At 39.0% G+C, this 23304-nt stretch overlaps 1 protein-coding gene and 2 pseudogenes across 8 annotated transcripts in view; 2 read left to right on the top strand and 1 right to left on the bottom strand.

Moving 5' to 3' along the window:
* RELCH (RAB11 binding and LisH domain, coiled-coil and HEAT repeat containing) overlaps positions 1 to 7929 on the top strand; it is a 114432-nt gene extending 106503 nt beyond the window's left edge. For 4 of the 8 annotated variants that reach the window (XM_040478635.1, XM_040478636.1, XM_040478633.1 and 1 more), the window contains one exon: positions 1613 to 1733. In XM_040478635.1, coding sequence (XP_040334569.1) covers positions 1613 to 1733 — 121 coding nt within the window. Of the gene's footprint in view, positions 1 to 1612; positions 3343 to 7038 lie in introns of those variants that run through there. The other 4 variants (XM_040478630.1, XM_040478629.1, XM_040478628.1 and 1 more) reach the window with 2 other exon arrangements.
* A 7588-nt stretch (positions 7930 to 15517) lies between these two features.
* LOC121032691 (tubulin alpha-1C chain-like) lies at positions 15518 to 20373 on the top strand (annotated as a pseudogene).
* Positions 20374 to 20962: 589 nt separating this feature from the next.
* LOC121032690 (heterogeneous nuclear ribonucleoprotein A1-like) overlaps positions 20963 to 23304 on the bottom strand; it is a 3162-nt pseudogene continuing 820 nt past the window's right edge.

Here is a 23304-nt window from a genome sequence, read left to right as displayed (position 1 = left end):
TAGTAATTAGCCATTGAAGGTGTTTGAGAATGGGTAGGATATGATGAACTGATTATTTCAGAAGTTAATCTGATCGTGCAAGGAGACCAGATCTAAGACTATTGTAATAATTCATTTGGAAGGTATCGTCAATGGGAATAAAAATAAATGATAGATGTTTCATTGAGTAAAATCAGAGTATTTGATGATTGGTTTTAAATAGAAGAGAGGGAGCCATTATATTCACTGTTGGGAGGAGAGGAAAATGGTAAAACCACTAACAAGGAAATAAAAATGGCGGGTCATTTCTAAAGTTAGGGGGTGAAAAAAAGCTTGATGTTAGCTTCTCTAACAAACAATAGTGTTATGGGACTTTTCCCAAACTCCTAATGGAGATGATGTTGGAAACTTCAGGAGTAAGTTTTGTAACTGAAGAAACAGGAACCAAATGTTGAGCCTGACGGAGGTTTACTTTGTGGGAAGAGAAAAGGCAGCAGGCGAGAAGTAGAGACAAGGAAGAGGCCAGGTTGACGTAATAGCAGAAGAGGTGTGGGAACTAGAGATTTTCAGGACGGGAGTCGTGGACTGGCATTTAACTTACTAAGGCACAGTGCACGCCTTTAAGGACTACAGAAAACCAGCAATTCTTGCTGGCAGCCCGTAACTTCGTCTGTAGTTTCAGCGGACATCCGTTGAGCCTCTGCACCTCGCACCCACTGCCCTTGACATGTTCAAACATACTCTCTTCTTCAGTCCTCAGGATATTTTGCAATAGTAATTGCAGTCTGCATTTTTCAGTTGAGGAAATTGAATCAGAGTGATCTAAAGCATCTTGGCCAAAGCCACAGGCCAGTAAAGTGGGTTTATTGTTGATCACTGAAAATTGTACTTGATCAGTATTCTGTTTGGTCGTATGGTAAATTAGCAATCTTTAGTAGTTTTTTAGATTGTTTAACCTATACAGGAGGTTGGTCAAAAAGAAAGAAGAAATGGAGTTTAAATTGTTGATTGAAACTAATGCAACTAATGCAATTGAGGACACTCTCCCCCCTCTCAACGCCCAAATAAGTAATAACGTCACAGAGTTGTTACCAGCACAGTATAAAACCTTACTGTGATTTAGTTTACTCTTTTGTGAAAATAGGGATAATATCTATCTTCCAGGGTTGCTATAATTAAATGCAGTGATGCTGATAAGAAGAAGAATAACTACTAACACTTACAGCATGCTATTACATTCCTGACACTGCTAATAAGCACTGTACGCTTATATAATTCTTAATAGACCTATGAGGTAGGTAATAGAATTATCTCCATTTTACAGATGAGGATTACATTACAGATGAGATAAATAACTTGCCTAGGGTCACACAGCTGGTAAATGACAGAGCCAGGATTCAGTCTCACTCCATACTTGCTCCTAACCTCTCCACCGTTACTGCTTCCTTCATCAACCATGAACATGAAAGCTCCTGACCTAGTAGGGTGCATAAAAATGCCTGTCAATTTTAGTTTCCCTTTCGTGCTACCAGTTCAGAATGTATTTACTACTATTATACTGCTGAAGAACTGAAAAAAATGGATATTCTAGTTTTTTAATTGCTTTACTTGAATTTTAAAATTTCTTTCCTAGCTCAATGTCAATTGCTGCAAGCTTAGTGAGTGAAGATACAAAGACCAAGTTTTTGAACAAAATGGGCCAGTTGACAACATCAGGTGCCATGTTGGCCAATGTGTTTCAGAGAAAGAAGTAAAAGCAGGAAGGAAGCCCCCAGTAAACACTAAGATGGACCTCAAGCAGACTGGTTCCTTGTACTTGAAGTACTTGCCTTTTTTATTTCCTTGTTTTATGTTCTTGCATTATAATTTTATCCTAACCTCCAAAGATATTTGCACTGCTTTTGATTATTGCTGTATATCTGTTAATTTTGGAGTTATAACTGTGGTGATAGAAAATTGAGTTTATAGTCTGTACCAAGTCCCTCTTCTGTGTTCTCGTCTTTCAGAATAATTTATATATATATATATATATATATATATATATATATATATATATAGTGAAGAGGTTTTTTTTTAATTTTTGGATGGGATATTAGCAAATATCTGTATTATACACTAAGCTATTACAATGGTACTTAAAATAATGTAAATTTGAAGTCACTGTTATAAAGTAATAAAAGTGGAGATTACTTAAGTATTTAAATTATGAAAGAATAATACAGACTTTTTATTGTTTCGTAACTGACTAGAAAGAGCCACCAGCATTACTCTGTGCCTTTTGGACTTCAGTTTGTGTGTCCGTAGGAATTGTATGCATTCCATTCACACGGTGTTTTATAATGCTGTGATGAATTTGAGTTACAAATCCTACAGTAAGTAGATAATAATGAAACTTTCCACATTTCAGAGCTCTCATGAATATTCTTTAAGTGCTATTCAAACCTCCCCAGCATTTACATGCATATAATGGACTTACCTGAGGAAAGACCGCACGGTAATACGGGGAGTGATAACCAAGGTGAATTTTACAAACTGATGTGTAATAGATTTAAATATTCAAAAATAAATGTAAGTAAGAAGAGCTAATAATTGTGAAATTCTTTCCCAAATTTAAATACACAGGAAAACATGGTTTGAATTTGAAATTTAACACTTATTTATGTAAAATATTTTATTTAAGATATTTTCTAACGATTTTAATTTCAGAGATTATCTTTTCATTCTGTGTGTTACAAAGAAGTACCGAAAAGTTAAGGACATTTGGGGGCTGCTTTTTTTCCCTCTAAACTAAAAACGACATTAGCTAAATTATTATTGGTTAGTTAACACCTTGTCCCTTAAAGTCAGTGACTATTCTTGTGTTTGATATATATTACACAGAGTCTTAAGTCAGTGTACAATTCCACTGGAATTTGAGAGTTGTCTATAAAGTAATGCAACTTGAAGTAGAGAAGAGTGGTACTGGCCATAGAAGGGGGATGATTGGTTTGAGGGGTTAATGTGAGGCCTTTTTGAAAAAATGAATATTTTGATAAAGAGAATTCTCGTTTGAGCACAGTTGATGCACATAGGTGATTCCCATGTTTGTTGTATAAACTGGTTTAATACATTTGGAACATAGTTGGATTACATTCTCTTCCTGGGAAAGTTAGCTTACCACACATTCAGGCTTATAAAATAAGTTGCCCTAGACAAAGCCATTTAAAAAGTTCATTCTGAAATTATTTCTTTTACCTATAGTGAAATAATTGTTAAAATTAGTCTTTCAGAAACTGTTGGATTCTAGGCATTCCTGAGAAATTGAAAGTGGCTACCTTTCATGTCAAAAATGTTGATCTATTATAAATAAACTGTTTTTGCATACTTGTTTTTGTTTTGTTTCTGGCTATGTGTATTGTATTTTCATTTTGAAACACTATATATCCTATATCCAAGCAGAAGGAAATGAGAAAGCATATATTCACTAAAACATACTAATATGTTATTTTAGGAATATAGTCTATATAAATTATTTATTTAGTTTACTTTTACTAAAAACAGATTGTTGCTATAAAATTAACATATTGCGGAGACAGTTTAAAGGAAGTGTTAAGGCTCTCATTTACTTTGAAATACAGTAGAATAAATATGTCCATTACCAGATGAATGACTACAATTATTTTTATTAATTCATGAATCTACTTATCTAAACGCTAATGGTTTCCTTAAAAAACAACAGCTAGTTAAGATACACAGTGTGTTTCAAGGGAGTCTCCCTTATGCTGTTCAATATCTTAATGTCAGTAAGAATTCACATTTATTCTCACAGTTATTTTTGAAGCAAACTGTAGATTCTTTAAAGACAAGACAGACTAACCACACTGATCACGGAGACTGTGTGTTCTTCCAAAACAGACCATAAAACTCCCGTACCCACTCTTTTTTTAAACAAATAAAAATGGTACAAGTTTAAGTATTCAACTTAACAAAAAAAACGAAGTTTGCAAAGTAACGAAAAGCTAATTTGAAATTATGCCTGTGTTTCTAAAGCAAGCCAGAGATTAAAATTTTTCCGAAACCCAGAAATGCCATCGCTAGCAATTTTGCTGAATTATTTCAAGAACGATGCTTGAATGGTAGCAACATCTAACTTTATAGATCAATGTCCTTGACCTTTATTTGTTTGCATCAGTCACCCCTTTTGAAAGATTACTTTGCTAAACATCAAGTGGACTTACAACCTGAATGAAATTGTAAGTAATTTTAATGAAATTTCAATTCAAGTTGCTGTCAAATTTCTTAACAGAAAAAAAAAAAAATAACTGGTTCAAATAAATAGTCTCTGATAAAGTTTGGGGAGGTGAAATCACTGTATTGAATTGCCTTTTCATGACCCCCAATTTTTAAGGTAACCTATTTTCAACCATTACTGGAACTTTAAGAACAGAACTTTCTCTAGACACCATCTTGTTGATCTTTGAACTGTGAGAGCTAACTGCGGTGAATATCTTGTGTTGGTCACCAATTTCTTAACTATTTTTTGTAGAAAGAATGTATGTTTAAAGAGCTTTATAATTAGCAATTTTAATTCATAAAGTTCTCTAGATTGGCTAGGTAACAACATTCCAACTTTGTGTTGGATGTTAACTCTTTCATAAACAAACCATGAAATAATTTTAGTTTTTCATATTAATAGATATGTGTTTGAAAGTCCTAATGTAACTTCACAGTGTGCTTGTTTTGTTACTATTTTATTTCAGTGCATTTTTAAAATAATAGATTAAAGATATTTGTTCCTAATAAAATATAATGTATCTGGTAGATTTCTACACATTGGCAAATAACTGGATTTTAGGCTATTTTCATACTACATATGGATGTTTTGCATGAATTTCATCTGTGGAATTAGCACTCTAGTCATAATGTCTTGAATGACACATCAGTCTTTTCATATTTTCCTTTCAAAACTACAAGAAACTGTGCTTTGATTGACTTCTTTATGGTTTACTTTGTTTGCATGTTAAAGAAAACTCTTCAAATAAACATTTCTATTCACTATACGACCACACCAGTCATAACATGACAGTTAATGCAAACTTAACACAATAGAAGTTTTATTATGTCTTTTTGAGGGGCGCCTGGGTGGCGCAGTCGGTTAAGCGTCCGACTTCAGCCAGGTCACGATCTCGCGGTCCGTGAGTTCGAGCCCCGCGTCAGGCTCTGGGCTGATGGCTCAGAGCCTGGAGCCTGTTTCTGATTCTGTGTCTCCCTCTCTCTCTGCCCCTCCCCCGTTCATGCTCTGTCTCTCTCTGTCCCAAAAATAAATAAAAGTTGAAAAAAAAAATAAAAAAAAAAAACATTGTCTTATGTCTTTTTGATAATACATAAATAATTCTTTCAGTTTAATGTGGTGAAAATGTAAATTATTTGCTTTCCTTAAAAGAGTCTTCAGAAATAGCTGGAAAATTCTACCCAAAGCGTGTCTATATGGAAGAGTATATACTATTTTAATTTCCTTTTATTTCATTAAAGATCAACCCATTATATTTATTTCAGTAAGATCACTGCATGAATAGAACTTCTTGAGGGACTTTAATGTAGTAAAATTTATGTTGTCTGTAAATTGGCATTTTGTGTTATATGTTATAGATATTAACTTTTTTATTAGTCATCATTTGTTGATAGTCTGCTTTATAAAATTTTTTTAAACTACCCGTACTTTTGAATTGTTGGCCTTTGCAACCTTAGATATTTTTAGGATATTCATTTTCAATGAAGCTGAAAATGTTATAAATGCCTTTTGTAATGTATACATTCCTAAGTAATATAAATCTAATAATTTCTCATTGACTCTACAGTTTTATAGATTACATTTTTAACTTCCTCTGTTCATAAATCTCCCTGTCCTGTATCAAGTATTGAACCTAAGGTGAATGCTTTTCGTAACATAAATCATTTTTTAATTTCTTTTTTGTAAGAATTTCATAAATATAATCCCCTTTCTAACAAATTCTTTTTTGTCTTACCATTAAAGAGCATGGAAATGATAACATGCTCTCTGTTCCTCACAGAACTTTATGAAAATTACATAATAGTAAACCTGAAAGTGCTTTAGCATTTAGGATCATGAAAGTTCAAAGTAGAATTAAACCTTGTAAACCACTGAATAACTAAAGCATGGGTAATTGTGGCTAACCCCTCCCCCATACTTTTGTTTTCTAGTAAGCGTGTAGGTTACCATGACATGCATGATTTATCTAAAATTGCAGTAGAAGGCAGAAACCACTTTTGATTGTTACTTTTGCCTACTTTTAACTACTCCCAGAGTTTCCAGCCTAGTGAAGACTGGTAAGGTAATTTTACTTTTTGTTTGCCAAATCTTGTCATTAAATTTTTTTTCAAAAGCCTAAGTAAATTAGTTCAATAAGCTAATTTTTCATTACATAATCTATTTAGATTTTGTAAAAGATTTTACCCTTTGCCACATCACTCATGTCTCTTAGTATATAATTTGATTCTTATAGTCACTAGCTTTCTTTGGTATTTAGTTTGAACTTGCAGGTTCCTTGTAACTAAACTTGTCATACTAATGGGAGAAGGGCAAGAACTGCCATTTCTTGAAAATAGTCGGTTCCTAGTGTTACCTAAGAGAAGGGAACTCTTCAGTTAACCACTGACCAGTGATTTCAAAAGTTAGAATCCTGGTTTCTTGCAGACACTACAACTAAAGTTTTCAGATCTTAGGAGGTCAATACTACGTATCAAATTCGGAGACTATTTTCTTTTAGTTGTCATACTACTGAAACACTTAGTGTTGTAATGTAATCATCCTCAAGAAAGTCATGGAGAGATGACAGCCTAGAGATGGAAAATGTCCTGATTTTCAAAACTGAGGAGGCAGTAGATTTTACAACATGTGGATTACCATTCTGAATCTATATAAAGCCTCTTCTGTCCTTTTCTGACCACTTAATCCAAAGTAACCCCTTTAATTCCCTGAGATCATCCTGGTTTTCTTCTTCATAATTACTCTTCTCAATACTCATTTTCTTGTTTTTTATTGTCTGTCTCTTTCACTAGACTCAGCTCCATGAGAGAGAATGTTGTCTATCCTTTTCAACCAATGTGTCTCCAGTATTTGAAGAATGCCTGGTGTATGATAAGTACTCAACATTAATTGAATGAATTAATGAATAAGAGCTTGATACCAATTCCGTGAAAGTTTGCCAATTAGATCAAAAGGATGATTTATGAATCCCTCAAAACAGCATGAATTTACTGAGACTACATGCCAGACTAACCTAAAGTCCTTTTTTCATAGAGCTATTATTATTATATGTTGTTGATCAGGAGAATTGTGTGATCTTGTGCATCTTGCCCTCAGCAAAGTATTGGGTTTGTTTCTTATAGTGAGCTTATTTATATCCAAGGTAGAAAATATGGAATAAATAAAAGTCCCTAAAAGAGTCGTGCCACGTGTGTATGGCCTTAAAAGGTTGACAGAACTTGTAGTCATATCTGACTCTCTGGGCAACCCCTCTTATCAACAGACCTCATCAAGTCTTCCAAGTGATCTGTAAGCGTGGAGAAGCCATCCCTTTCTAAAGATTGTAAAGTCATTCACCATTCGATGTACATTTATGGAGTACCTATTTTGTGCTAGGTGTAGGGATGCAATGAATAAGACTGACCTAGAGCAGAGCTTACAGCCAGGCAGGGAAACAAGTGGAGAGAGAAGGACTGAGGAGGACGTACTTTAGTTAGGTGATTATTTTATGGTTTACTTTGGAAGACACCTCTGAGGTGACACCTGAAAACTAGGAAGAATAATAGGCTTTAACCGTGTGAAAATAGGAAGAGAAAAAAGAACAGTATGTGCATAGGCAATGAGATGAAAAATAGTGCTATGTTCAAGGAACTGGAAAAAAAAAAAAATGGCCCATATAGCTGAGACACTATCAAAAGATGAAATTGGAGAGGAGTATGGCCAGATCATATAGGGCTTTGTACACTAGACTAGAAGTTAGAAAGGGAAGCCTTTGAATAGTTGTAGTGGAATGATTTAACCCAATTTGTGTTAGATATACTTCTGCTTTATAAGAATGCTTTTGAAAAGGAGAGGAGTAGACGCTGACAGCAGAAGCTAAGAAATGCAGTAGTCCAAGGAGGAGATGGTGGCAGCCTGGACAAAAAGGAAGGGAAAGGAGCAGATCTGCAACATAATTGGAAGTAGAATTGGCATGACAGATTGGGTATGAAGAGTGAGGGAAAGGGAAAAACCAAAGATGCTTAGACCTCTGCCTGCAATAACTGAGTAAAATAATGGGTACTGACAATAGTGAAGAAGTAAAGAATAAGTTTGGAGAGTTAATCTACAATTTTGTTTTAGATGTCTAAGAGTTAATCTGTGGAATTCAAAATGTCTAAGAGTTAATCTGTGAAAACCTCAAGGAAGAAGTTAGTTCTCTGAGTCCGGATCTCGGGCTAGATTATGGAGTCCTGAGTATTTTCCGTAGAGCGATGGGACTAAATGAGATGGCCTGGGAGAGAGGAACCATGGAGAAGAGGATCCAAATGTGAACCCTAGGACACTCCTCCTACTTCAAAATCCAACAGAGCAAGAGGAACTACTAAAAGGATCAGGAGTATACAGTGAGTTGGAGGGAAACCAGGAGAGTGTGGCTTCATGGAAGCAAAGAGAAGAGCATTCTGAGGAGGGTCAGTTGCTACTCCTACGTCAAGACGAGAATGGATCTGAAACCCATTGAAAGATGAAAGTCATTGATGACCTCAATATAGTTTCAGCAGTTTAATGGAAATGCAAAGAGAGACAATGACTAGAGATGACAGCTCTTTCAAAACAGTTGGCCATAAAGGGGAGCAGAGGTGCTGGTAGTTAGAAAGGAACATGAGGTCAAAGGAGGGTGCTGTTTAGCCTTGGTTTGTAATGGGAGAAATTAGATCAGGTTCATATGCCAATGAGAATAAGCCAGTAAAACGAAAGATGATGATGATGCAGAAGCAGTAACAAGCAAAGACTGTGAGAGTGAAATCCTTGAAGAGGCAAGAGGGGTTGAGATTCAGAGCACAAATGGAGGGACTGGCCTCATTATAATAGGGGAGAAGCAGAGGTACTCTTGGAGGTGATTCGGTAGATTTAGTGGTGGGAAGGTTAGGGGGTTTCCATTTAATTCCTTCTATTTTCTCAGTGAAGTATGAAGCAAAGAAATTGATTTGGCTGGCATATGGAAAGTGTTAGAGGTTTGAAGAGAAAGAAGGTAGAAATGTTTGTCTTCGAGAATGACAGAGGGAATTACTAAGGGAATTGCAGGATTTGTTTTGAAAGCCCATTTGAGAATAGTTATTGTGAATTTAAAGAGGGCTAGTTTACTATATATACGTTAACTAATTGGAATTTGAAATAAAGAATTTAAATAAAGACAGCTAGTTAACACAAGTGATTTTTTTTTTCTCCAGCCAAGAATAACTATTCAGGAACAGGTATGAGGTATACAGAGAATAAACAGGGCCGAGTTCTAGATGATTCAGAGAAGGAGAAAGGACAAGGACATGAAAGCTACTTGTGTAGGAATGATTATAATGATGGGCCATAGAATCCAAACTGGAGAGGGGGAAAAATGAAATATTGGAGTGAGGGGGGGAATAAATAATCTGAGAAATGGGTCCCAATAAAATTTTTAAAATATGTTTTAGTGAGAATATTCAAATAGGTGAACTGGATAGAAACTTCCTTTGGGAGTAAAAAATGAAAAGCAAATAACACACTTGATCTACCTCCAGGCTGTAAGGTACAGGAGTTTGTGAGAACAAAAATAAAAAGCCTCCACTTAAAAGCTTAGCAGGAAAGGTGGTGTCTTAGGGGTAGCCAGGATTCAATTACAGTTGACCCACTTATACATGGATTTTTTTTACAGTACAATACTGTAAATGTATTTTTTCTTCCATATGATTTTCTTAACATTGTCTTTTCTCTAGCTTACTTTATTGTCAGAATATGGTATGTAATGCATAAACATACAAAATATATATTAGTCAACTGTTTATGTTATTGGTAAGGCTTTCAGTAAATAGTAGGCTGTTAGTAAAGCTTGGGGAAGTCAAAAGTTATATGCAGATTTTTCACCGTGTGGGAGTCTGTTCATGAAACATACTGCTCTGTCGTTTTCTTGTAATGTCTGTGTCTGGTTTTGGTATTAGGGTAATGCTGGCCTCATTGAATGAATTAAGTATTCCTTCAGTTTCTATCTCCCAAAAGGGACTGCAGAGAAGTGGTGTAATATCTTCCTTTAATTTTGATAAGAATTCATCAGTAAACACATCTGGACCTAGTGCTTTCTGTTTTGAAAGATTCTTAATATTTTGATTCTATTTCTTTAATATAAGCCCATTGTGATTGTGAGTTTTGACAAGATTGTATCTTTCAAGGAATTGGTCCATTTCTTTTTCTTTTTCTTTTTTTTTTTTAAATAATCTCAATGTGGGGCTCAAACACACCACCCAAGATCAAGAGTCACATGCTCTACCAACTGAGCCAGGCAGGCATCCCACAAATGGTCCCTTTCATCTAAGTTATCTAATTTGTGTGCATAGAGTTGTTCACAGTATTCCTTTATTATTATCCTTTTAATGTCCATGGTATCTGTATCTTAAGGTAGAAGCTTAGATGACTGATTTTAGATCTTTCTTCTTTTCTGAAATATGTATTCAATGCTATAAGTTTCCCACTAAGTACTGTTTTTGCTGTCTCCCACAAATTTTAATAAGTTGTGTTTTCCTTTTCATTTAGTTTAAAATATTTTTTAATTTCTCTTGAGATTTCTTCTTTGACCCTGTGTTAGATACAAACTGTTTAATCTTCATATATTTCGGGATTTTCCACCTATCTTTGTTTTTGATTTCTAGCTTAATTCCATCATAATCTGAAAGCAGACATTTTCTGATTTCTATTCTTTTGAATTTGTTAAGATGTATTTTATGCCCCAGAATGCAGTCTGTCTTGGTGAATGTTCCATGTGAGCTTGTGAAGAATGTGTTTTCTGCTGTCATTGGATGAAGTAGTCTACAGATGTCAGTTATATCCAGTTGATTAATGTTGAGTCAGCTATATCCTTACTGATTTTATGTCCATTTCTGAGAAAGTTGAAGTCTCCAACTGTAATAGTGGATTCCTCTATTTCTCCTTGCAACTATATCAGTTTTTGCCTCATGTATTTTGACACTCAGTTGTTAGGCATATACCATTTTAGGATTGTTATGTCTTCTTGAAGAATTTACCCCTTTATCATTACTAATGCCCCCTTTATCCCTGATAACTTTCCTTTGTCTAAAGTCTGCTCTGTCTGAAATTAATACAGCTACGCTTGCTTTCTTTCTTTTTTTTTTTTTTTTTTTTAGTTTATTTATTTATTTTGAGAGAGAGAGAGGAGAGAAAATCCTAAGAAGGTTCCACACTATCAGCGCAGAGCCCATCGTCGGGCTCGATCTTACAAAGTGTAAGATCATGACCTGAGCCAAAATCAAGAGTCAGACACTTAACCTACTGCCCCATCCAGGCACCCTGACTCTTGCTTTCTTTTGATTAGTATTATCATGGTATATCTTTCTCCATCCCATTCACTTTTAATCTATCTGTGTTCTTTTTATTTAGAGTGGGTTTCTGGCAGATAACATATAGTTGGGTCTTGTTTTTTTGATCTACTTTCACAGTCTCTTTTGACTGGTGCATTGAGACCATTGAGGTGCACAGTATTAATATAGTTGGATTAATACCTACCCTATTTGGTACCGCTTTCTACTTGTTGCTTTTGTTCTTTGTTCATATTTTTGTCTTCTGCTCTTTTCCTTTTGTGATTTTAATTAAGAATTGTATATGATTCCACTTTCTTTCTTATTAGCATATCCATTTTACTTCTTTTTTGTTTAAATATTTTAGAGAGAGAAAGAGCACGTGTGCATGTGTGAGGGAGGGGCAGAGGAGAGAGAAAGACAGGGAATCCCAAGCAGGTTCTGTGCCCTCAGCACCGAGCCCAATGTGGGGCTTGAACTAATGAACTATGAGATCATGACCTGAGCCAAAATCAAGAGTCAGATGCCTAACCAACTGAGACATCCAGGCCGCCCATGAATTCTTTTTTTTTTTTTTTACTTTTTTTTTTACTAGAATTTCCAATATATATTTGTAACTAATCCGAGTCCACTATCACAGAACACTGTAATGTTTCAAAGGTAGTGTAAATAACTTATAATAACAAAATAATCCTAAGAATCCTAATTCCTTTCATTCCTTGTATTAGTATTGTCATTCATTTGCCTTATGTGTAAGCATATTTATATAATACACATAAGCATACATAAACATTGTTGATATTACTATTTTTAAAAAACGTTTGTTAGAGTAAGAAAAATATTTATTTTACCTTCACTTATTTTTTCTTGCAGTGCTCTTCCTTTCTTTATATAAACCTGAATTTCTGACCAATATTATTTTCCTTCTGTTAACATTTCTTGTACAGCAGATCTACCGGCAACAAATACATTCAATTTCTGTTTACCTGAGAAAGTCTTTATTTCTCCTTCACATTTGAAGGGTAATTTCACAGGTTACAGAATTCTAAGTTGGTGAATTATTCCTCTCAATACTTTCCATGTCTCCACTCTTCTCTTACTTGCATGGTTTCTGAGAAGTTGGAGGTCGTTCTTATCTCTGCAGGTTAGGTGTTTTTTGCTTCCTCTTTCAGGATTTTCTCCTTATCTTTGATTTTCTATAGTTTGAAAGTAATGCGCTTATATGTACTTTTCTGGCTTTTATCCTGATTGGTATTCTCTGGACTTCTTAGATCTGTGGTTTGGCATCTGATATTAACTTGGGGAAATCCTCACTCATTAATGTTTCAAATATTCCTTTTTTTTCTTTCTCCCTTTCTTCTGGTATGCAATTTTGTAGTTGTCCCACAGTTTTGGATATTCTGTTCTGGGTTGGTTTTTTGTTTTTTTTTTTGTTTGTTTGTTTTCCAGTGTTTTCTGTTTACTTTTCATTTCTGCAAGTTTCTTTTTTTTTTTTTTAATTTTTATTTTAAGTAGGCTCCACGCCCAAGGTGGGGCTTGAATTCATGACTCTGAGATGAAGAGTCACATGCTGTACCAACTGAGCCAGCCAGAGTCTATTGACATGTCCTCAAGTTCAGAGATTCTTTCCTCATCCATGTCCAATCTGTTAATAAACCTATCAAAGGCACTCTTCCTTTCTGTACAGTGTATTCTATCTCTAGCATTCTTTTTTGGTTCTTTCATGGGATTTTCACCTCTCTGCTTACATTGCCCATCTGTTCTTGCATGCTGTCTACGTTGTCCGTTAGAGGCCTTAGCATATTCATCATGGTTGTTTCAAATTCCCAGTCTGATTCTTCCAGTATCCCTGCCATGTCTGGTGTTCTGTTCCTTGTTCTGTTTCTGCAAATTCTAATTTTTGCCGTTTGGTACGCCTTGCAACTTTTTCTTGATAGCCAGATATTAGGTACTGGGTAAAAGGAACTATTGTAAATAGGAGTTTAAGTTAGTAGTGTTAGTAGTCATAGTAAGTTGTGCAGGAGTGGTAAAAATATCCTCTAATCCTATGATTAGGTCTTGGTGTTTTGTGAGCCTGTGCCTCTGGACTGTGAATTTAAAAATCATGCCTCAGTTTTTCTCCCCCCCTGAGGTGGGACAGGATGGTGAGAATAGGCCGGAATCAGAGAATTCCCTTCTCCAGGTTAGGCTCTGGTTAACTTGTTTCCCCTGAGCACAGTCCTTCTTAAGACAAACAAAGTACTCTGGTTTATTTCAGAATGGATCCTTTTCCTTTCCCTCTGCCAAGGAGATTTTTCTCGGGTATTTACTGTGAGAACCTGGTTGAGCTCCTGGAGGCAAAACTTACAAAAGTTGGGCGGGGGGGCGGGGGGGGGTTGTTCTACAACTGGGTCCCCCTACAGTTTTGAACTCAGACTTGTCCACGCTGAGCCTCCAGCAAGTCATTAATTACAGTTCTGGTCTTCCTGCCCCAGCACTGATTCCCATGGAGATTTTAGCTCGAGAGCTCCTAACCTGGTCACTTTGTGACTCTCTGTATTTGCCTATCAATCTCTCCAATTTGGGGGGGGGGGCAGTGGTGTGCCCTGTGACCTCACTTCTTTTATGGATTTAAGAAGATTTGTTCATTTTCCAGTTTATTCAGCTTTTCACTTGTTGTTAGGACTCGGTGGTAACTTCCAAACTCCCTTCGTGCAGAACCGGAAACAGGAAGCAGCACAAATTTTTTTTAAATGCAAAACACAGAAAAGAGGGTAAAAGTCATAAGACGTTGAAGGAGAAAAGAGAGAATGGGTAGAAATATTATTTGATAAGCAAATGGCCAAGAATTCTCTCAAACTGACAAAAACCATCAAGGTCAATGAGAACCACAAACCAGGATAGATTCTAAGATATGTAGAAAACTAAGCCTACATATGTTATAATAAACCTGCTGGAAACCAAATACAAAGAGAAAATCTGAAAAGCAGCAACTATAAGACTGATAGTTTACTCGCCAACAGAAAACAAAGGCATAATGTCTTTAAAATGCCGAAAGAAAAATTGCTGCTGCCCTAGAATTCTACAGTCAGCAAGAATATCTTTTAAAATGAAATTGCTGGTGTGCCTGGGTGGCCCAGTTGGTTAAGCGGCCAACTCTTGATTTTGGCTCAGGTCATGATCTCACGGGTTCATGAGATTGAGCCCCATGTCAGGCTCTGTGCTAACAGTGCAGAGCCTGCTTGGGATTTTCTCTCTCTCTCTCTCTCTGTGCCCCTTCCCCCCCCCCCCCAAAATAAATAAATAAACATTTAAAATGAAGATGATTTAAGATATTTGTAGACAACCCTCACCCACCCCACCAAAAAACAGAAATTGTTACCAGCAGATCCACGCCAAATGAAAAATCATAAGAAATTATTCAAGCAAAAGGGAAATAATCCTACGTAGTACCAATAAAGTTAAGATGGAAGGACATATTCCTATTTAAACAAAAGAAACTTCTTACCAAAATCAACACAGCAGAGCACCTGGCTGGCTCAGTCAGTAGAGTGTGCAACTCTTGATCTTGGAGTTGTGAATTCGAGCCCCATGTTGGACATAGAACCTACTTTAAAAAAACAAAAAAACAAAACAAAACAAAAAAAAAACTTTAAAAAACCAACACCAGAAGAAACAAAATCTCGGTAGTTCTAAATCTGTTAAAGAAGTTGAACTTGTCATTTCAAACTATGCCACCAAGAAACCTCAGTGGCCATATGGCTTCATCAGTGAATTCTACCAAATACTTAAGACAAAAATAATGGCATTCTTACACACCCTTTCAAAGTTCTTCCATATATTTCAGTCTCGCCCAGCAACATCCCGACACCAAAACTTGACCCAATTCAGGAAGAATAAGGCCCATCTCTTAGATGTGTAAACTCTCAGACTAAATATTAGCACTCTGAATCCGCCATGTGGCATAAAGCACCTATCCTTCATCGGTGAAACGATGAACAAAGGGTAATCTACTCATACAACAGAGGACTGGACAGTAATGACCTGGCTGACTCTCACAATGGTGAGCAAAAGCCATACACAAGGTAATACTACAGTGCAGGGTCCATTTATATAAAGTCCAGAAGCAGACAAAGTGAATCACTGGTATTCTCATGAAATCTATCAAGAAGGATGAGGGGTAATGATTAAAGGGGCTTGGGGGTTTCTGGTAATGTTCTACTTCATGGTTTGGGTGCAGGCTCTATATATGTCTTCATTTTTTGACAATTAGCCAAACTGTATTCTTTATGTATGTTCTACTTCAATAAAAGTACTCTTAAAAAGAAACCGTTCTGTGTCAATCTAGGTGGCAACATCAGTTGTCTTTTATGGCCAGTCTGAACCTGACCGATTCGAAAGTAGAACTTTGCCATCAGCATGTAGGATGATACCTGTCCTTGTGTTCATATGTAAGGGACACAGAGCTACTTTCTCCATCATCTCATTAGGGCTGAGAAGAAGGGAAGTAGGGGACACATAAATTATCTCTGTTTCCACTTGAAACCGTTTTATCTGTAACAAAATATCCAAAAAGTAGCGATAACTACTAGTTTAATGGTTCAGAAATTCATTTATTTTGAATACCAAATCGGTAGCACTGAAAAAATTCTTGTCCCCCAAAGCAAGCAAGATAGGTTTCCATGGACACAGTTCAAAATGTGTCACAAATTTTCATATTATGTTTGGGTATCGTTACCGGATAGTATTGCACCCTAATTTATCTCTGAACGGACACTGATCTATCAATGCCTTACTTCTGTTTAAAAAGTGTTGTATAGGCAAGATAAGAAGAAGAACAGAACAGAACAGCGTAGGTAATAAAAACGTTTGTATTTATTAGTAGGTTTTCACTGAAAGAAAGATTTGTGAAGTCCTGTGTTTACTTCATAGCTTTGCTTTTTTTATGTATTCTCTTTACGTGACCACGGTCACAGTAACTATTTTTACATCACCGTGTCAAAAAATAAACATTTCATTAACAAGATTATGCCTGTTTTCTGCTGCCTAAATAAAGATTACAGTGTTATATTAAGATTAAAATATTACATTAGGATGTAAGGTAAGACTTAAAAGCCATCCTCTAGAAACAAACATGAGAGCTATACTTTTATGTTACCTTTTTGAATCTGAAAATTAAACAGTTCATGCAGAAGTGGGAACCAGTGGGGATTTCCAGGGTGAGATGCACACTATCCCTATAAAAAAGCCTATGATTCCTGTATTTGCACAATATACTTGGTTTTTCCTTAGTACAAGTAAGCACAATTCGTTTTCAGCTCATTAGTTTTTAAAAATCAGAAACATTTAACTTTACTAAATATTAAAATATCTATTGTTTAAAATGCATTTTTACATTTATTACAGATAACCAAAATTTAGTTATACATGTGGGATTTCTTAAATCGTAAAGAACATTTAAAATAGTTTCTGTAAATGTTGAGCAACCTCTTTAGCTGTAATTGTGCATCCTTCACCTAAGAGAAAAATAGTATTGGAAATTATTTCCACGTTCCTCCTAAGAATGCTATAGGAAAGAGGACATCCTCAGGCCCATTGTGATGGATTTTGTTGTTAACAAATGGCATTCTACATTAATATTTATAAAATATTTGAATTATGTGAGTGGTAGTTCTGTAAATGTAGAAACGGTCCTCAAAAAGTAATTTATAGTGTTTTTTTTTTAATTAAGCTTTTTTTTTTCCCCTAGTTGATTTAATGTGTTATTCTATTGTTCAAAGTGCTTCCAAAACCAGCACACTCACCTCTGGGGCTTTCCAAGCAGAAGTTTAAGTCCTTTCATCTTTTTTGAGAAAAGAAGGGGCTAACATTGGACATGTGCCAGGAGCAAGCTGGTGTTTCTCATGAAGTGCCACACTGAAAGCACCCTCTCCCACATCTCCGCTCCTTGAGGCCAAAACCAGCCCTCATCTGCCTTTCACACCACTACTTTTTCTGGAAAGCCTGTCTCCACATTCCAGACAATAGGCCACATACCTAAATAAAGCCGTCACCTTTCCCTTCTGCAACTCACTTGATATTAAAAATCTGATGCTTAGTGAGGCAGGAGAACACTCCAGAGCCAGAGCAGCCAAGGTTTGAATCCCAACTCTGCCCCTATTGGCAAGTGACCCTGCGGCAAGTTATTAACCACGCTGTGCCTCAGTTTCCTAATCTGTAAAATGGGACTAATCGTATTCCTTACAAGGCTGTTGCAGGAATTAAATGAATTTGCATGTTTAAGGATGCTATTGGTGTTTGCTGTCATTATTGTCTTTCTAGAAACTCCTTTTGCATATATCAATAAAATCACGTTTATGATTGTTTACAAACATGGGATGATATTACTCTGTAACTTGCTTCTTTTACTTAGAGGGCAGTAGACGTCTTTCCAAAAACCACTTGATTTTCTTAAACAACTGCATTATAGTCTATACTATGGTAAACTCAATTTTTTTTTTTTTTTTGCCATTTCTCCATGAAACTCACATTTTTCTCTTTGTGGTTTTACAAAAATGCTAAGGTAAATAAACATCCTTGCATGTCTGTCTTTATGTATTGATGGATTAGATTCTCAGACACGGAATTGACTTGTCAAACGATATTCACATTTTTAATTTTTTTGTTTGTTTGTTTAATCAACACCACTGGAGTGCTTTCCAAAAGCACAAAGTAAGCAGGCAGGCTGCACAGTAGGGAGCTACGGAGCAAAACAAGTAGGAGGACTACATGTAGCTGCACAAAGCCGGGAGGGGGAAATGGAAGTATGCTCTTTGACCTCAAGTGGCAGAATTGTAGCTGAAGGTAGACTGCGGTTAAGTTACAGGTGCATATTGTAAACCCAGAGCTAAAAAAAATAAAACAAGGACGCATATAAAATAAGCTAACAGTGGAGAGAAATGGCACCCTAAAAAATAATCCAAAAGAAGATGGGAAAAGAGGAACAAAGAAGGAACAAACAAAACAAATAGCAAGACAGTAGACTCACATGTCACCATATCTATAATCACATTAAATGCGAGTGGTCTGAAAACTCCAAAGGATAGAGACTGTCAAATGGATTAAATGAAAAGGCAAGAGCGAATCATACGCTGTCACTTTAAATAGATCTAAACCTAAAGGGAGGGTCCAGGCCCCAGAGACGGCGGAAGGAAGGAGGCTCTGGCCACGCTTCCTTTACCGGGTGCCTTTCCTCGCCTGGGCTCTGCCGGCCCGACGCACCCCCGAAACCCACTGAGGACGGGACGGGGCCGATGCTTCTCCTTTCTCCTTCCCATAGCCTTCTCCGTCCTCTTCCCCGCCCCACTGGCCCGTCTGTGGCCCCAAGACATTTCCTCCCCTTCCCTGATCTGGCTCCTACAGAGAAGTATGCTTTGAACCTTTGAACCCACCAGGCAGCGTCACGCCCCCTCTGACCGGGGCGACCAACCTCGCAGGGCCTGTGTTGCAGCGAGGCGGGGAGCAGGGGGCCTCGAGGCGGGGTCGCGGGGGGGCTGGGACAGGGTCCAAGATCCGCTCTGCCGCGCTGTTGCAGAGAGTGAGGGAGGGAGGGTGCGGTACGTTGGGTCCTCCGGGCTGGCCTTCCTCTCACCGCTTCTCCCCCCACCCCGCGAATTCTTGTCTGTCAGTGGGGGATCCTTGTCACCGTCCCCTCGCCTTCTCCAGCCCTGCAGAGCCCTATAAGTCTCAGGCATCTCCATCCATGTTGGCCAGGCTGGTGTCCAACTGGGCAATGACTGCTGGTAGCTCTATTGCCTGGAACAGACTTCCAGCCTGATGACCAGATGCCAAGTGACAAGACCATTGGGGGAGGAGATGACTCCGTCAACACCTTCACTGAGACAGGTGAAGTTTGCACCGGCACCTGCCTCTAGCTCTTCTACCCAGAGCAGCTGATCAACGGGCAAGAAAGATGCCACCAATAACTATGATCATGGGCACTATACCATTGGCAAGAGCATTGCCCTCCTTGGTCAGTGGACCGAAAGTAGCCCCCCCGGGGCACAGGTTTTCAGGGCTTCTTGGTTTTCCAGTTTTGTGGGGGTACTTGTTCTGGGTTCCCCTCCCTGCTGATGGAACCTGTCACTTATGGCAAGAAATCCAAGCTGGAGTTCTCCATTTACCAGGCCCCCAGGTTTCCACAGCTGTAGCTGAGCCCTTCAACTCCATCCTCACGACCCACACCATCCTGGAACACTGTGATTGTGCCTTCATGGTAGATAATGAGGCCATCTATGACATCAACATTGAACACCCAACCTACACTCCCCTTAACCACCGGATTAGCGCAGTCATGTCCTCCATTGCTGCTTACTCAGATTTAATGCAGCCCTGAACGTTCATCCGACAGAATGCCAGACCAGCCTGGTGCCCTAATCCCACATGAACTTCTCTCTGGCCACACGTTCCCCCATTATCTCTACTGAGAAAGCCCACCATGAACAGCTTCCTGTAGCACAGATCACCGAGGCACGCCCTGAGCGAGCCAACCAGATGGCGAAATGGGCCGCTTGCCGTGGGAAACACGTGGCTTGATGCCTGTTGTACCAGAGGGATTTTTCTGTGGCCCACGAGGACGTGGCTGCCCTCGAGAAGGATCACGAGGAGGTTGGAGTGGAGAGTGCCGAGGGAGATGAGGAGGGTGGGGAGCATTCACCGCTCTGGTGCAATTTGACATCCTGTCGTCTGGGGCTCCTATTTCCATTGTTCTGCGGAGCTGTCCATAGTGGGCCTAACTTGTCAACAAAAGCGAAGTTTCTTTTTTATTGTTATTATCAAGAGGATATTAAGTCATTTATTGATGACACGTGATAATGGATGACACACAAGCTTTCATCCCACCTATAATTTTATCTGATACCATAATTCAGTTTAGATATTGCATCGGATGTGCCAGCAATCTAGCCCAATAAACTCCATGACTTTGCTCGGGTGACCCTTTTAATGGTGAGCTCCAGGGCACAACGCATTAACTGTCGGTTCAACGACGCCAAGGTTTGTGGAGACAATGGCTTCTGTGCCCAAGCAGTTTGCCAGTAAATTTCAAACGGAACCTGGTAGCTCCCTGAAGGAATTCCAACACACATTGCCGAGGTAGTTGACCAAGACGGCTTCAGAGTAGACTCACTTTACACAGCACGGTTTTATAAAGACACATTTATTCAGCATCATGATCAGACTATTACATTTAGCAGTCAATAGCATGGATGCAAAAAAAAAAAACAAACAAACAAAAAAACACAAAAAAAACACCAAAAACTACATTAAAACCCTTTCTTGGAATGCTTTACACTTCCCACAGAACAGAAACTAAAATAACATGTCATACAATTAGTCACAAAAAAACACAGTCCCCGAGTTTTTGGACCATACGCATGAGTCTTGTCTAAAACACGTCCTCTTTGTAGCAGCTAGGCCCTGCCACCACTGTGCTTGGCTGAGTTCACCTTGTAACCTTCCCCGTCACATCTCTGGCTCTCCTTCCCTGCTAAGCTTTGTTTCCTGACAGTGATTAAAACCTTCTGCCACCACCATCGCTACTGCTGCTGCTGGAACCGCCACAGCCACCTTGGTTTTGTGGTCTGGCAAAACGCTGGCCTCCACCACCATAGGGGCCAGACTTCTGCCTCCAAAATTCCCTCCTTTCATGGGACCAATATGTGAAGACCGTTGTCATTGCCGAAACCATTATAGCCTCTGCCACCTCCAAAGTTTCTTCCTTCGTTACCAAATCCAGGGTGGCCATCCGCACTGCCACCACATCCACAACCATCTCCACGGCCACCAAAGCCACCTCACCCACTGAAGTTTCCTCCACAACCGAAGTTGTCATTCCCACCAAAACCACCGCCGAAGTTTCCAGAACCACTTAGACCTCTTTGGCTGGATGAAGCACTAGCCATCTCCTGCTGAGATAGAGCTCTCCTTACTTCACAGCTGAGGTAGTTTGGAATGACAATCTTGTCTGCGGAGTCACGGTCATCAAATGTTACAAGAGCAAAGCGTCTCCTCTTGCCACCGCCTCAGTCAGTCATGATTGCAATCACTTCCATTTTCCCATACTGTTCGAGATAATCTCTTAGATCATGGCTCCTTTAAGGCCACTGACAACAATCTTTTTCACAGTCAAGCGGGTACCAGGTCTTTGAGAGTCTTGAAACAGCCCTGTTTGGTTCTACAACTCTTCCATCCACCTTGGGCGGCCCTGCATTCATGGCTGTGTCCACCTCTTCCCCAGTGGCATCTGTGACAAACCCAAAGCCTCTGGAGTGCATGGTGTTTTCTCCCCTCATTACCACACAGTCTGTGAGTGTTCCCCGTGGCTCAAAATGGCTCCTCAGACTCTCATGGGTTGTTGCAAAGCACAAACCTCCGACGAAGAGCTTCCGCAGCTGTTCAGGCTCTTTGGGACCCTCTGACTTTGATGTGCAGCAGTGGGAGGGGAGACTCTAAAGATACTTGCCAGTGTCCATAGACAGAAAGGCTGATGTCTCTATTTTAAATTTTTTTTAACGTTTATTTATTTTTGAGATAGAGACAGAGCATCAACGGGGGAGGGTCAGAGAGAGGGAGACACAGAATCCGAAACAGGCTCCAGGCTCTGAGCTGTCAGCACAGAGCCCGACGTGGGGCTCGAACTCACGGACGGTGAGATCATGACCTGAGCCGAAGTCGCCGCCCAACCGACTGAGCCACCCAGGCGCCCCTGATGTCTCTATTTTAAAGGTAAAAACAAGAAAAAAGATAGAATGAGATATCCCATGTAAATGCTATTCATAGGAAAGGTGAAGTCGCTATATAACTAACGCCAAAGTAGACTTTAGAACCCAAAGTTTTATCATGGATCAAGGAGGCCCTACCATAATGATGAAAAGTCAATTCATCAAGAAGACATAATAATCTGGAATGTTTACGCTTCTAATCTAAGCGTCAAAAAATTGGCGGGCGGTGGGGGGGCGGGGGTGTTGAGACCTGAAAGGCAAAAATAAACAAACCCACAGCTTTTGTTGTAAATTCCCAGTTTCCTCAGAACAACCAGGCAGAAAATGACATGATATTTCAAACGATTTGACCTAATTGACCTTTAAAACCCACTTCGCCCAACAACCGTAGAAGATCCTATGGAATATTCACCAGGATACACCATGCACTGGGCCGAAAATAAGGCAAGCAGATATAGCACTCAAGAAATTCAAAACAACCTTCTGTTGACATCAGGCAAGTATGTTCACTCAAAAAGTTATCCATACAAAGGAGCAGGTGTATGTGTGCGTCCAGCATCCACCTAGAATGGGAGAGAAGATACACTCCTAAGCAAGGAATAGCAAGCGACCAGAACAACAGGTGCAGCGCGCCCGACAGCTGGCGGGTTCTACAGCAGCAAAAGGACTCATCTAGGCTAGTGCCTGGATGGGGTGGGGGGTGTGGGCGGGGGGCGGAGACAGGATGGTGTCTCTCACCCCAGAGAAGGGTACTAGAGGAGAGGCAAGAGGAAGTGGCTGCTGGCCAGAAAACTTTGAGGGAGGATTGTATGAAGCGTGCTGGATGGCATACTGTGGTGACCTTTGCATTGTACTCCACGAAATCCCCAGCGAAGATCCTCTTCTGGTTAATTCCCGATGGTGGGGTATCCACCCTTGCTTGGGAGGCCCCGCCTGTTAGGGCCGAGCGCGTGGGATCCAGGCGGGCGTGGGCCCGCGGGCTAGGCCGCCGCCGCCCCGTCCCCTCCCCTGGAAGCCGGCC

Source organism: Herpailurus yagouaroundi, unplaced genomic scaffold (assembly GCF_014898765.1).
Source record: "Herpailurus yagouaroundi ecotype Mexico unplaced genomic scaffold, PumYag 142, whole genome shotgun sequence".
NCBI classification, from domain to species: Eukaryota; Metazoa; Chordata; class Mammalia; order Carnivora; family Felidae; genus Herpailurus; species Herpailurus yagouaroundi.
The sequence above is the reverse complement of the archived record's forward strand: the minus strand, read 5'-3'. Positions and strand labels throughout refer to the sequence as shown.